The 14,327-nt window shown below is 41.8% G+C and overlaps 1 protein-coding gene and 1 pseudogene across 1 annotated transcript in view; both read left to right on the top strand.

The window, feature by feature from the left end:
• The first annotated feature begins 449 nt into the window (after positions 1 to 449).
• On the top strand, positions 450 to 1,644 carry LOC130867085 (protein L-Myc-like; annotated as a pseudogene).
• A 6,998-nt stretch (positions 1,645 to 8,642) lies between these two features.
• The window catches only part of LOC130866887 (zinc finger protein 431-like), a 31,454-nt gene continuing 25,769 nt past the window's right edge, over positions 8,643 to 14,327 (top strand). The window contains exon 1 of the mRNA XM_057758479.1: positions 8,643 to 8,723. Within this exon, the coding sequence (XP_057614462.1) occupies positions 8,643 to 8,723 (81 nt within the window). The remainder of the gene's footprint in view (positions 8,724 to 14,327) is intronic.

Below are 14,327 nucleotides of genomic sequence, written 5' to 3'. Positions count from 1 at the left end.
AGGTAATTCCTCTGCCCAACAATGTTTTGCATTTCAAATATATGTCTCCTGGTGTCCTATTGCCCATCTGGAAGAACTGTGCTTTTCTAAAGAAGAAAACTGGAACTTTGAGCCACATCAGGCCTTGAGGTTGTTTAGGAACCTGTAATGCCTCCTTGAAAAGCTTGCTAGAGGTTTTTTTCTTATATGAGGATGTGCCTGATGTCTGGTTTTAAATCAGTGGTGGCTTCTCTGTAGTAGTTTGGAGTTAAATATCTGGACAATCCAGCTCAACAAAGTGTGCCCTAGCATCCTAAATTCTAACAGCCCTGATTAAAATAAATTTATTGGCAGATGGCACTCTAGCATCGATCCCGGGAGCGTCCTGGCTGCAGTGTGCGAGCAAGGTGGGGGGAGCACGAGCAGGGGGCGCGCTCGTGAGTGCGGGGGCCGCGCGCTCAGTGGCGCGCATGTGTGTGTGTGGAGGGGGGGGCTGCTGGGCTTCCCTGAGCCAGCAGGGAGCTGCTCTACTCCAGGTGGCAGGCCGCAGGAGCGAGGGAGCAGACATGGATTTCGACTGGTAGCAGCACTATTTCTACGACTATGACTGCGGGGAGGAGTTCTACCGCTCCATGGTGCCCAGCGAGGACATCTGGAAGAAATTTGAGCTGGTGTCGTGGCCCCCACGTTCCCACCCTGAGGCTCGGGTCCTGGCGTCAGGGACCCAGCCTCTGGGATTAGTCCCGGGGAGCCTTGGCCCGGAGGGGGTGCCTGGGTCGAGCTGGAATCTCAGGGCCATTCGAAAGCTTGGGGCAGGAATTTTGCTTCCATCATCCCCTGTGACTGCATGTGGAGCGGTTTCTCTGCCCGGAAAGTCCTGACAGCTGGAGAGAGTAGTGAGCAACCGACTCACCCCAGGCGTGAACCAGCAGAACTTGCCCAAAGCGCCCGCCACCCCGGACTGCACTCCCAGCCTGGAAGCCAGTAGTAACCCGGCGCCTGCCACCCCGTGTCAGCTGGGCAAACCCAAGACTCAGGACTGCTCCGGGTCGAAGAGCCCCAGCGACTCTGAGGGCGAAGAAATCGACGTGTTAAAGGTGGAGAAGAGGCGCTCTCTGGACATCCGAAATCCAGTCACCATCACGGTGCGAGCAGACCCCCTGGACCCCTGCATGAAACATTTCCACATCTCTATCCACCAACATCAGCATAACTATGCTGCCCACTTTCCTCCAGAAAGTTGCTCTCAGGAGGGGGCTCCAGAGAGGGGTCCCCAGGAACCAGAGGCTCCAGAGGTAGAAGCTCCCAAGGGGAAAGAGGAGGAGGAAGAGATTGTGAGCCCCCCGCCTGTAGAAAGCGAGACTCCCTAGTCCTGCCACCTAAAACCTGTCAGTTCTGACACTGAGGACGTGACCAAGAGGAAGAACCATAACTTCTTAGAACGAAAAAGGAGGAATGACCTCTGTTCACGGTTCCTGGCCCTGAGGGACCAAGTGCCCACCCTGGCCAGCTGCTCTAAGGCCCCCAAAGTCGTGATCCTAAGCAAGGCCTTAGAATACTTGCAAGCTCTGGTGGGGGCTGAAAAGAAGATGGCTACAGAAAAGGCAGCTCCGGTGTCGGCAGCAGCAGCTGCAGAAAAGAATCGCGTACCTCAGTGGCTACTAACCCACCAAAAAGCCTGACTTCTGTCACACACATGCATGCACGCACGCACACGTTTATTTTCTATCTTCTCTCTCCCTTTTAGTAATTTGCACATTTTGGTTACAGCGGGGCAGGCTGGACAGTCGATCCCAGAATGCATTGCAGCCAGTGCACACACAATAAGGGCTTGCATTCTTGGAAACCTAGAAACTCAACTCGCCCTCTTGCCTGACTCATGGGAGTGCTGTCTTCTCTGGCACCTTTGGCTTCTCAGCTGGTGGCTGACTGAGGAGACTCGGGGTCTGCCTAGCTCACTGGCTTCAGAGGAAAGGCCAATGGATGCTATGCAACAGGTGGTGGACGATGCCAGGGGCTGCAGCCTGCGTGAAATCTTACTGTGTTAGAGCTTTAGGCTAGGAAAGGATGCTGCTCCCATTGGTGTCTCTGGGGATGACACAAGGACACCTGGGCCTGGATACTGTCCCTGAGGCCCTGTTTTCCAGGACACAAGAGAGCTGTCCTGGATGAAGACAAGCTTGCAGTCTTGATCAGCATGGACCATTACCTCAATGTCAGACACTTTACAGTAGCTTACGAGTGGAAACCTTTAAGATACATTAGGACATTAGGCCACACCCTTCCCTCCACTCTCAACGCTATGACTTTGAAAACATTTAAAGGGCTCGGCCTATAGAGTCTTTGTCTCAGAGCTCTCTGAGCCTTCTCAGAGAGAGACCTGCCTATCCTTACAAGGTATTTTGTTTGTTTGTTTGTTTCTGCCTCTGTTATGCAATTGGCACCACAGCTCCCTTTCACACAGATCAGAAATATTTCTGCAGGACGTGGGAAAATGACTCATGGGAAAGCCTTGGCATCCTGGCTCATGAACATCTTCCTTGCCCGGGTGTTTTCTGCAGTGCCATTTGAAGCCCAGCTTGGAACCTTCTCTCAAGGCAGACACAAAGAAACCAGGAGAAAGTGCCCGACCACTTCCTCTTTCCCTCCAGCCTCTCAAGTTAGTTCTTGATTTTTGTCGAAATTCTGCAGGAACAGAGTAAACCTGTCCTTCTGAAGCAACTTCAAGGAGTTTGCTGACTCTGAAGCCACCATCCTGGTTCTCTGGGTCACCTCCTTCTCCCCGAATCTGGACCTGATAGATACTCTGGGGAGAGCTGCTGAGATTCATCGGGTGCCCCAGAAGGTACATGTGTGTTGTCAAGGTGCCCTAGGAGCAGAGCTCAGCCAACCCCAAAAGGTTTTGCTCCGGTTGTTTTCTGCAGCACCAGGTGGAATCTAGGTACAGCCCTCAATAGGGAAAGTTTCCCAAGCTAGCGGTGGTCATGTGGGCGTCCTCGGGAGATCCTAAACTTTGCCTGACGAAGAGTCAACCTTTTCGGAACTCTGCCCAGAAAGGCCAATTCCTTCCTGCTGGCCCTGCGTTTGGAAGTAGGGGAACAGTGTGGGGGGCAGACAGATTGTAAATACTACCTGTGCCTCTCAAAGACCAGCTGCCACTTCCAGATCTGCCCATCACGATGGCTTGGCATTGCTTCCTGCCCTCAGAGAAAGCTTTGGAAGTAGCCATTCTGCCTGCTGGGGCAGGACTTTCAGGCACCAAGGGGCTGCTGGGACTCTGCTGGAAGGGTAAGTGGGAAGCAGGCTACTGAAGGCTCATCTGAACAGCTTGCTTTTTATAAGCTGCTGCTGGGTTACGTGCTTCGCGAGTTTTTTTTTTAATACTGTATTTTCGTATGTTTTTTGCAAAGTGGTGTTAACTGTTTTTGTACAAGAAAAAAACACAAAAAAATAAAATAAAATACATTTATCTTCTGGGTGATTTAGAGGCAGTCCTCTCTCAGCTAATTCTACTTTGTGAGACTGAACTATTTCCAAAGCATCGGCAAATCCTTTATATCAGCAATTCAACTCTTCTACATGGCAGCTTAGAAGTGCAGCGCTACCCAACAGGTGAGCTGCCTTGAGACCGTGCACATAGTTAAACACAAATGGAGATTGTATGTAAAGTTAAATGCAAAGTGCTCAATTTTGAGAAGATACTGGAGAAACAAGGCCTCTCAAGTACGGCATATTGAAGTTGAGAAGAAAGATTTTTGTACAGACAACACCCTGCTCCCAATTCTCTAAGCAGATTAAGCCCACAGCACCAGGTCTACGAATTAACAGGACCACATGGGAATTCACGATGCAGAGAATATGGCGGAAGATTCCCACAGAGATCCCGCAAGGATGCACCATGCTGTTTGCCGCACTTCACCCTCTGCTCCTCCCCATCTGGAGACAGCATTCCCTCGCTCACCATGTTGTGGTTCCCCAGATCGCCAAAGCTCTCAGATTGTCCTCTCCCTGCAGCAGCAACTTCATCACAGCACAGGAAACAACTGGCACAAACTCCTCCACAAAGTCGAGTCTGCAGGCGGTGCCTGGAAGAGCCCTGCACTGTTTCTGACTGGCAGGTCACCTGGAGGACCTGATTGGCTGGTGCAGTATGAGTGGCAAGAACACTCTCCACAGGGCTACAGTGTGCTTAAAGACACAGTACAGTAGTTCCTGGCCATTCCTTCCAACTGAGTCAAAGATCTTTTCTAGATTGACCAAGCTTTGCATTTCAATAGCACTTACCCCTTGCTCCAAAAGGAGACACTTTCACAATCTTGAACTCCATAGGAACTTTTCCTTTTTCCTCCAGGACACAATGTGGCTAGCTAGCTTGTACTGTCACTGTACAGTGCTAGGTGTGTGCAGTGATTTCTTGTCCTACAGGGGGACGGGTGCACAGAATATTAACAGCTAAAGATAACTTTAAGGTCACAAAAGATGATTATTCTCAGGCTTCCTGCTGAGGTCACATGAATATAAGGTACTTTTTTCATGGTTTTCACAGGGATTTCACACAACAGGAAAAAAGAAAAGAAGGAACCAGATCTTAAACAAGATGATTAGTCTTTCCCCAACTGATGGCTGGATGATGGCTCCATTGCTTTATGGATTCTATTCCTGAAATTCAAAGCAAATTCTAGGCAAATGAATAATAATAAAAAAATGTAGTGTTCATGAAAATTTGAATACATAGATAATAATGGAGCTAGGAAAGATGTCTCTTGAGAATTCTTCTTAGCTAGCACATCTCTTTCCTTGGTCAGGTAAATAAAATATACAACTGCAGTATTCAAGATTCTCTACATGAGCAGAACAGGTAGAATGAATCTCACCATGATTGTAAGAAGTGGGCTTATTAGAATGTCTCACAAGCTGTGGTCCAGGTAACTTAAAAGTAGCTGCCTACCAATGGTAATTGGAAAAATCCAGGACATCACTTCTCAATGTTTTGTCTAAGATGAAGTAAAGAATTCAGTAATTATTCAGTCCACAAGACTGGCTATTGTGTGTGTTTTGTTTTCTGCTATGAATTTGAGTAGTGTTCTTTCAAGGTCTGGGAAGAAGAGTTTGGTATGTTGATGGAGATTACATTAAATATATTAATTTCTTTTGGTAGGGTTGCCATTTTTATTAGGTTGATTCTACCTATGCAAGAGCATCTTTCCATTTTCTTGTATTTTCTTCAATTTCTTTCTTTAAAGACTTAAAGTTATGAAATAACAGGTTTTTCACTTCTTTGGTTATTGTTACCTGAAGATATTTTAAATTATTTGTGGCTATTATAAGTGGTAATGCTCCTCTGATTTCTTTCTTAGCTTCTTTTTTATTTCTATATAGGAGGGCTACTGATTTTTTTGAGCTGATCTTGTTTCCTGACAAATTACTGAAGGTTTTGGGGGCTGTAGGAGTTCCCTGATAGAGTTTGTGGGCTCACTTATTTATACTATCATATCATCTGTGAGTAGCAAAAGCTTAACTTCTTCCTTTCCAGTTTGGATCCCCATGATCTTCTTTTGTTTTCTTTTTTCTCTAGCTAGAATTTCAAGAACTATGTTTACTAGATATGGTGAGAGAGGACAGCCTTGAATTGTTTCTAATTTTAGTGGGATCATTTTGAGTTTCTCTCCATTTAATTTGCTCTATGTTTTCTGTATATTTCTTTTATTATGTTAAGATATCTTCCTTGTATCCCTGATGTCTCCAAGACCTTTATCGTGAAGGGGTGTTGGATTTTGTCAAATGTTTTTTCAGCATCTAATGAGAGGATTATGATTTTTCTTTCAATTTATTTATATGGTGGATTACATTGACAGACCATATATTCTTCATATGTTAAGCCATTCTGCATCCCTAGGATGAAACTAATTTCATCATAGTGAATAATTTTTTTGGTGTGTTCTTTGATTCAGTTTGTCAGTATTTTATTGAGTATTTTTGCATTAGTGATCATGAGGGTGATTGACATATAATTCTCCTTTTTGATTCTTTGTGTGGAATTAGTATCAGGGTAACTGTACCATCATAAAATGGCAATGTTTATATGGAAATGTTCCTCTGTTTTTATTTTGTGTAACTATTTGAGGAATATAGTTGTTACCTCTTCTTTGAAGTTCTAGTAGAATTTTTCACTGAAACCATCCAGTCCTTGGCTTTTTTTTAGGTAAAGGGAGGCTTTTGATGTCTGTTTCTATTTACTTGAAGGTTATAGGTCTGTTTGAATTGTTCACCAGGTCTTGATTTAATTTTTTTTTTTTGGATTTTTGAGACAGGGTTTCTTTGTAGCTTTTGGTTCCTGTCCTGGTACTAGCTCTTGTAGACCAGATTGGCCTCGAACTCACAGAGATCTCCCTTGCCTCTGCCTCCCGAATGCTGGGATTAAAGATGTGTGCCACCACCGCCTGGCTTTTGATTTAATTTTGGTATGTGGTACCTATTCAGAAAATTATCCATTTACCTTATATTTACCAGTTTTGTGGAATACAGGATTTGAGGTATGATGAAATGATCCTCTGGATTTTCTCAGTGTCTGTTGCTATGCCCACCTTTTCATTTATGATTTTGTTAATTTGGATGTTCTCTCTCTGCTTTTTGGTTAAGTTGGATAATGTCCTTAAATGTCTCTGCTTTTACATTGTGATTATGGTTAGAAATGGATTTGGTAACTGAGCATGCTTCAGGAAAGGGAGAACATTGCATGAGCATGTTCCGACTCCCTATGTAAAATCCCCATGCTTCATTTGTTGAGGAAAAACACTGTTTTGAAAACAACTCCCAAGCTCTTTGTGCCTCCTGCAGGCAAGAATTTTTTTTCTCATTTCTTCTGTCTTGGCTGTTGAAATGGCTATTTTTGGTAGTCAAAACCGACTACCCCTGTGATCATCTTATACGTAAAGAATTAATTATACCTGAGAGATTTTACTTCAAGGTCTTGAAATGGGAAAGTCCTCCATTAATCTGTATAATTTGAAATGATCAGAACCACCCTAAGCTGCTTTGTGTCTGTGCACACATAACCAGTGAACCATCTCTCCTGCCTGTGTCTGTGCACATTTTTAACACCATCACTCATGAGCAGAGGTAGTGGGACTTTCTCGTTTGAGATCAGTCTGGCCTACAGAATGAGTTCTACAAATACACAGAAAAATCCTGTCTTGAAATCACACACACACACACAAAAACTAAATCAAACAAAGACTATGACCCAATTTTGATCAGCATCTCCCGTTCTGGTAGCAGCAGACACATATAAAGTATTTTGAAGAAGAAAAGTCCTTTTTTGGGCTGGAGAGATGGTGCAGTGGTTAAGAGCATTGCCAGCTTTTCCAAAGGTCCTGAGTTCAATTCCCGGCAACCATATGGTGGCTCACAACCATCTGTAATAATGTCTGTTGCCCTCTTCTGGCCTGCAGACATACAGACAGAATATTGTATAATAAATAAATAAATAAATAAATAAATAAATAAATAAATAAATAAATAAGAAAAGTCCTTTTTTGCCTTTGTGCTCTAGCTCTGGTTACCAAACTCATTCCTTTACTAGCATTAGTGCTTACTTCATTGTAATTTTGGTGAATACTTAAAACCAGCTGAGTCACAGAGCCTTGTGGGTAGAACAATGACTGGATTCTTCACCTGATCTTAGACAAAAGGCTGAGAAGCAAGCTATTGGATTCTTCAATTCCATTGGTAAGCAGCTGTTCTTAAGTTACCTGAACAACAACTTATCAGACATTTTAATAAGCTCGCTTTTTACATAATGGTGAGATTTATTCTACCTGTCCTGTTGATGTAGAGAATCTTAAATACTGCAGTTGTATGTTTTATTCACCTGACCATGGAAAGAGATGTACTAACTAATAATTGTGCTTATGAAGACATTCTTTCTAGCTCCATTATTCTCTATGTATTCAAATTTCCATGAACACTACTCTTTTTATTATTATTCATTTGCCTGGAGTTTGCTTTGAATTAAGGAATAAAACACATAAAGTAATGGAGTCATCATCCAGCTTTCTGATGGGGGAAAGACCAATCATCTTGATTGAGATCTGGTTCCTGCTTTTCTCTTTCCTGATGTATAAAATCCCTGTGAAAACCATGTAAAAAGTACCTTCAGTTCATCTGACCTCAGAATGAAGCCACAGAACAAATATTTCATTTTGTAACTCTAAAACTCTCTTTAATTGTTAGTATTCTAGGCATCCTTACCTCTGTGGGAGAGGAAATTACTCCACCCACCTAGCACAGTGCACCATACCAGTCATGTAGTGTGCTGGAAGAAAAAGGGAAAGTTCCTAGGAGTGCAAAAAGATGACATTGATTGCTTTAGTAGCCAGGGCCAAGTGCTATTGAAATGTATATAGTCTCAGATCTGGAGAAGTTCTCTATTAGGGTGAATGGATTGCACAGGAACCGGTATTCTGTCTCATTACCCGCACTATATACCGATGGGAGGTGCTCTTGTCACTCAGGACTCACTAGCCAATCATGCACTCCAGGTAACCTGCCAGTGAGAAGCAGTGCAGGTCTCTTCCGGGCAGCCATCTTCAGTCTTGGCTTTGAAGAGGAGCTGTCGCCAGTGGTTTCCTATTCTTGGGTTCAGTTGCTGTTGCAAGGAGACGATGCCTGAGAACTTTGGCAAAATGGAGAAGCACAACATGGTGAGTGAGGAAATTCTGTCTCCTGATGGGGAGGAGCAGAGGGTGAGGTGCGGAAAACACTACGGTGTTACCTCCATGGGTCTGGTCACCATATTCCCTCTATGTGAAATTCCACATGGTTCATGATAACTCCTGAACCCAGGGGCATGCCTGTGAATAACTTTGCTCTGTGGCTTCATCTCCTTAGAGTATTGGGAGCAGGAAGTTGTGTGTAAAAACACTTTCCTAGTCAACTTCAACAGGGTTGATGCATTCGTGGAACAAGTTGCCAAACTCAGAGAAACCTAGATTTTCCAATATCTTCTCGATATCAAGCACTTTGCATTTAAGCTTTAAGTATAATCTGAATTTATATTTAAATTTGTGGAGGTTATCAAAGGCATCTCATGTGTTGTGTAGCTTTCCACTACTGTACCAAAATGTAGAAGAGTAGAATTGGTGATACAATAGATTGAACAATGCTTAAAAAATATTTAAGTCTCACAAAGTAGAATTTAGCAGAGGGAGAACTGCATCTAAAACATCCAGACTTTAGGTATTTGATAATTAGGGCTGGAAGAGATTAGAATGCCTGGGTATACATTGTTCACCAGGATTGTCCAGATATTTGACTCCAAACCAGTTCAAAGAAGCCATCACTAATTTAAAAATAAAAGGTCACTGCCAGGCGGTGGTGGTGGATGCCTTTAATTCCAGCACTCTGGAGGCAGAGGAGGGTGAAGTTCTTTGAGTTCAAGGCCAGTCTGATCTACAAGAGTTCCAAGAAAGGCTCCAAAGCTACTGAGAAACCCCGTCTCAAAAAATCCCCCAGTGCAGGGATTACAGGCATGCCCACCACTGCCCATCTAAGATGCTATTTTTCTTCAGAATCTTACTAGGTATGGGATGTATCTTCTGCAACACCTCATCACCTTATCATTTTTATCTTTTACATGTCCTGTCCAGTCTTTCTCCTCCCTTGTGATCTTCACCTTAGAACCCTGTCAGTAAAGAATGACCTGTTGTAACTGGTCACTGGGGTACTTAAGAGAATATTCTGAGAATACTTTTGCCTAAATATTTAGACTTGCAAGTTGCCTGTTTCTATTTCAATTGTTCAAAGTATAATCTGGGCCATTATCCTAAGGGATACTTATGGGTAAGAGGATATATTGAATGCAAAATCTGTCTAACCTAGTTCCCCTTGAGCATTGGACAGAGATCAATGCATAACATCATTGAAGAGACATTTCTTTATTAATCTTCTAAATGTGTATTGTGATTTCTCAATAGAAAGGCATATTAATTCTAGGTGAGCTGCATTTCCATCCCAATAGAAATATTGTTTCTGAGACAACGTCTGTTATGTTGACTCAGGTGGCTTTGGTCCCTGTCTGATGCTTTCCTGGGCAACCTTGAGTGTCCTCGATATTACACCCTCAAAGTTCTTAAGTGACTGTACCAATTCACAGTTTTAAAATTATGATTTACCTGGGACTGGTGGTGCACACAGAGTCTACAAGAACTAGTTCCTGGACATGCACCAAAACTACAGAGATACCCTGTCTCAAACAAAATCAGTACATTAAAATAAAATAAAATAAAATAAAATAATGCATTTGAGCCATGTAGTTGACTGCTAATGCAGTCACAGGAAAAGGAGCATTTCTTCTGCCATGAGACCACTGCAGGCGGCACAGCATAGGAAATCAGCTGTTGGAGCCACCACTATGAAAAAGGGCCTGACTGTGGTAGCAGGCAAGGTTTGTAATTGTCCAGCATGTGTAAATTAATGTCATGTGAATGAACACAGACCACATTGTGTGGGTGTCCAGATTAGGAAGGTTTTCTTGAGTCAAGGAACATTGAATTTGCAAATAGACAACTATCCTCTGCAGATATGATCAATCTTTTTTAAATTGATATTTACTGAGCGCTACAATTTTCTTTGCTTCACTCCCTGCCTCTCCACTCCCCCCCTTTCATCCTCTCCCAAGGTCCCCGTGTACCCAAGTTACTCAGGAGATCTTGTCTTTTTGTACTTTATACTTCCCATGTAGATTAGATGTATGTAAGTCTCTCTTAGCATCCTCATTTTTGTCTAAGATCTGAGATTGTGGTTTGTAGGCTGGCTTTCTTTGCTTTCTGCTTGAAAACCACCTATGAGTGAGTACATGTGATAATTATCTATGTCTGGGTTACCTCACTCAAAATAATATTTTTTAGATCCATCTATTTCCCTGCAAAATTCAAAATGTCGTTATTTTTTTCTGCTGTGTAGCACTCCATTGTGTAAATGTACCACATTGTTCTTATCCATTCTTCTATGGAGGGGCATTTAGGTTGTTTCCACATTCTGGCTATGACAAACAAAGCTGCTGTGAACATAGTTGAGCACATGTCCATGAGACACGATTAAGCATCTTTTGATTATATAACCAAAAGTGGTATTACTGGGTCTTGAGAAAGGTTTTTTCATAATTTTCTGAGAAATTGCCACACTGACATCCAAAGGGACTGTATCAGCTTGCATTCCCACCAGCAATGCAGAAGTATTTCCATTTCCCCATAACCTCTCCAGCATAAGTTGTCATTGGTGTTTTTAATCCTGGCCATTCTTTCAGGTGTTAGATGGAATCTCAGAGTTGTTTTGATTTGCATTTCTCTGATGACTAAGGATATTGAACATTTCCTTAAGTGTCTTTCAGCTATTTTAGATTCCTCTGTTGAGAGTTCTCTGTTTAGGTCTTTACTCCATTTTCTTTATTGGATTATGAGTTCTTCTGGTGTCCAATATCTTGAGTTCTTTGTATATTTTGAAGATCAGACCTAATCAGCTCCATTGGTCCTCCTGTCTGTTCTTTTTTTTTTTCAAATATTTATTTATTTATTTATTTATTTATTTATTTATTTATTTATTATGTATACAATATTCTGTCTTGTGTGTATGCCTACAGGCCAGAAGAGGGCATCAGATCTCAATTCAGATGGTTGTGAGCCACCATGTAGTTGCTGGGAATTGAACTCAGGACCTTTGGAAGAGCAGGCAATGTTCTTAACCCCTGAGCAATCTCTCCAGCCCCTTCCTGTCTGTTCTTATGACAATACCAGGCTTTTTTCAGTACTGTAGCTCTGTAGTAAAGATTGAAGTCATAGATTGTGATGCTTCCAGAAGTTCTTTTATTTTTTATTTATTTATTTTTTTGTTTTGTTTTTTCGAGACAGGGTTTCTCTGTGGCTTTGGAGCCTGTCCTGGAACTAGCTCTTGTAGACCAGGCTGGTCTCGAACTCACAGAGATCCACCTGCCTCTGCCTCCCAAGTGGTGGTATTAAAGGCATGCGCCACCACCGCCCGGCCAAGTTCTTTTATTTTATAGGATTATTTTGGCTAGTCTGGGTTTCTTGTTTTTCATATGAATTTGAGTGCTGTTCTTTTGAAGTCTTTGAAGAATTTTGCTGGGATTTTAGTGGGCATTGTTTTCAATCTGTAGATTGCTTTTGGTAAGAAATATGATCAATCTTGCTTGACAGAGTTATGTCGGCTCGGAAATTTGAAAAACAGGCCATTGAATAACTCTATGTGTTCAGTTACAGATCTCAGCAGTCAACATATGTATATGGGCACCATCAATCTATCTCTTGTTAATGACATCCCCTTTTGTAGGGAAGGACATACTCTTTTTAAAGTCAATATAGAAAATTTTATTTAACCTTAAAAGTGCATTTTTGGTGTATTCAAACAGGGTTTCTCTGTAGCTTTGGAGCCTGTCCTGGAACTAGCTCTTGTAGACCAGGCCGGCCTCAAACTCACAAAGATCCTCCTGCTTCTGCCTCTGAGTGCTGGTATTAAAAGCATGTACCATCACTGCCCAGCAAAAAGTGCATTATTATCATCACTTTAAAAATCACTTTTTGGTATTAGTTTCAAAACTTTCTTCAAGTGTATTGCTGCTCTTATCTGTAATGACGTAAATGAATGCAGACAGATTATAAAAATATATACAGCTTTAATGGAGAAATAGACTTACAGGACCACAGGTTCCCGGGGAGAACAGGAAAGCAGAAAAAATGGCTGCTGGGATCACGCCTGGCAGATTTATCAGTAAATATTAGCCCGAGGCGAACACGCCCCCAATGGGTGGGGCTTATCCCTACATCTCCCCCTTTTGTCTAAATAAGACAGAACTAAACCAAATACAACCATATACAATAATAAAAAATAATAAATATAACAAACAATGTTGAGAACAAAAGTTTTGCTAAACATTCTATCTCAAGGAGTCTAAATAACATAGAGAGTAACTACAATTATATAATCTTCAACTCCGTCAAAGATCTGAGAAGGGAATAAATATTACTTAACAAACGAGAGATATCCAAAATGTGCAACAATTGACAGAGACAACTGACTACCTGGGCAATCCTGCAAAGTCTCGTTTGCAATGTTGAGTCAACCAACTTTGGCTAAGGCCTAACATAACTGACATACCATTCTTAGAACTATCCTACCCTGTCTTGGCAGGATAAGACAATCCTGTTTCATCCACTTAGGGATATTCTGTATCTTTGTCAGAAGTTGAGGTATGGGCTTTTCTTAACCCAAAGGCCAGTTCTGCCAAGAAGATAAGCTCCCAGTGGAGTGTCTTTGGTGCTCAACATTCTCTCGGGAGTAGAGTGGCATTGCCAGGAGTAATTGTGTCTTGTTGGCACAGAAATTTTAGGTTAGATTAAAGGCCATTTTCTACAGCTCTTCAAAGAGGCTGAAGATCATACTATCTATACTAAATATAATCTCTATGTATCTAAAAGACCTGATTAACCTAAAAATAAATATGACAAACATATAATTCTCAATACCTATCTAACTTGAAGACTAAAAGAATAAACAATTGTGCAATATATGAAGACAATGATCTTCAACTGTAAACAATGTCATAGTATCAGAGGCAGAAATGTACATTGTAGTATGGTAGATGTATCAATGCAATATAGACAAAGTTATAAGCATACTTTTATACAAAAATAAAGGTAGGAACACTCACATTCAATATTCAATATATCAATATAAAAGAAACAGTACCAATACAACTTTCTATAAACAGTAATTCACAAATACCAATCATCCCAAAAAACCAGTTAATCCCTCTTCTTCTTCTTTTTCTTCTTTGTTTTTTTTTTAAATACCCCTAAGTCCATAAAAATATCACACCATCCCCTCAACCCTAAACCAACCAGTAAAGGATGTCCCTAACCCTGAGGGCAAACTCTGTTGTGAGAGGGGATGTCGTCCTCTAAGATTGCTTCTAGCTGACATGGGGGCGACGTTCTTCTTAGGGGGTCCTGTGAAAGCAAATGATGGTAAAATTCCCAAATTAACCTTTGACCTAAGAAAATTGTAACTACTCTCTGAGCGCTTTGAGAAGGTCCGGCCAGAGTGTTATCAAAAATGTGCACCATTTGTAATTGTCTCGTGTAGTTGGTACCAAAAAAACAGGTTTAATGTTAGCGCTTTAAAAAAAATTCATGACATCATAAAAACCAGATTGATTTGATGTTGTGGGGCCCCATCTTCATGCTGGAAACTTCAAAGATTACTGTAGGAAAATTTGTTGCTTGTTATGGGAAATTTAAACATTAACAACAAGGACATATACTGACATATAAAGA

The sequence above is a fragment of the Chionomys nivalis genome, chromosome 26 (assembly GCF_950005125.1).
Source record: "Chionomys nivalis chromosome 26, mChiNiv1.1, whole genome shotgun sequence".
In the NCBI taxonomy this organism is placed as follows: domain Eukaryota; kingdom Metazoa; phylum Chordata; class Mammalia; order Rodentia; family Cricetidae; genus Chionomys; species Chionomys nivalis.
The sequence above is the reverse complement of the archived record's forward strand: the minus strand, read 5'-3'. Positions and strand labels throughout refer to the sequence as shown.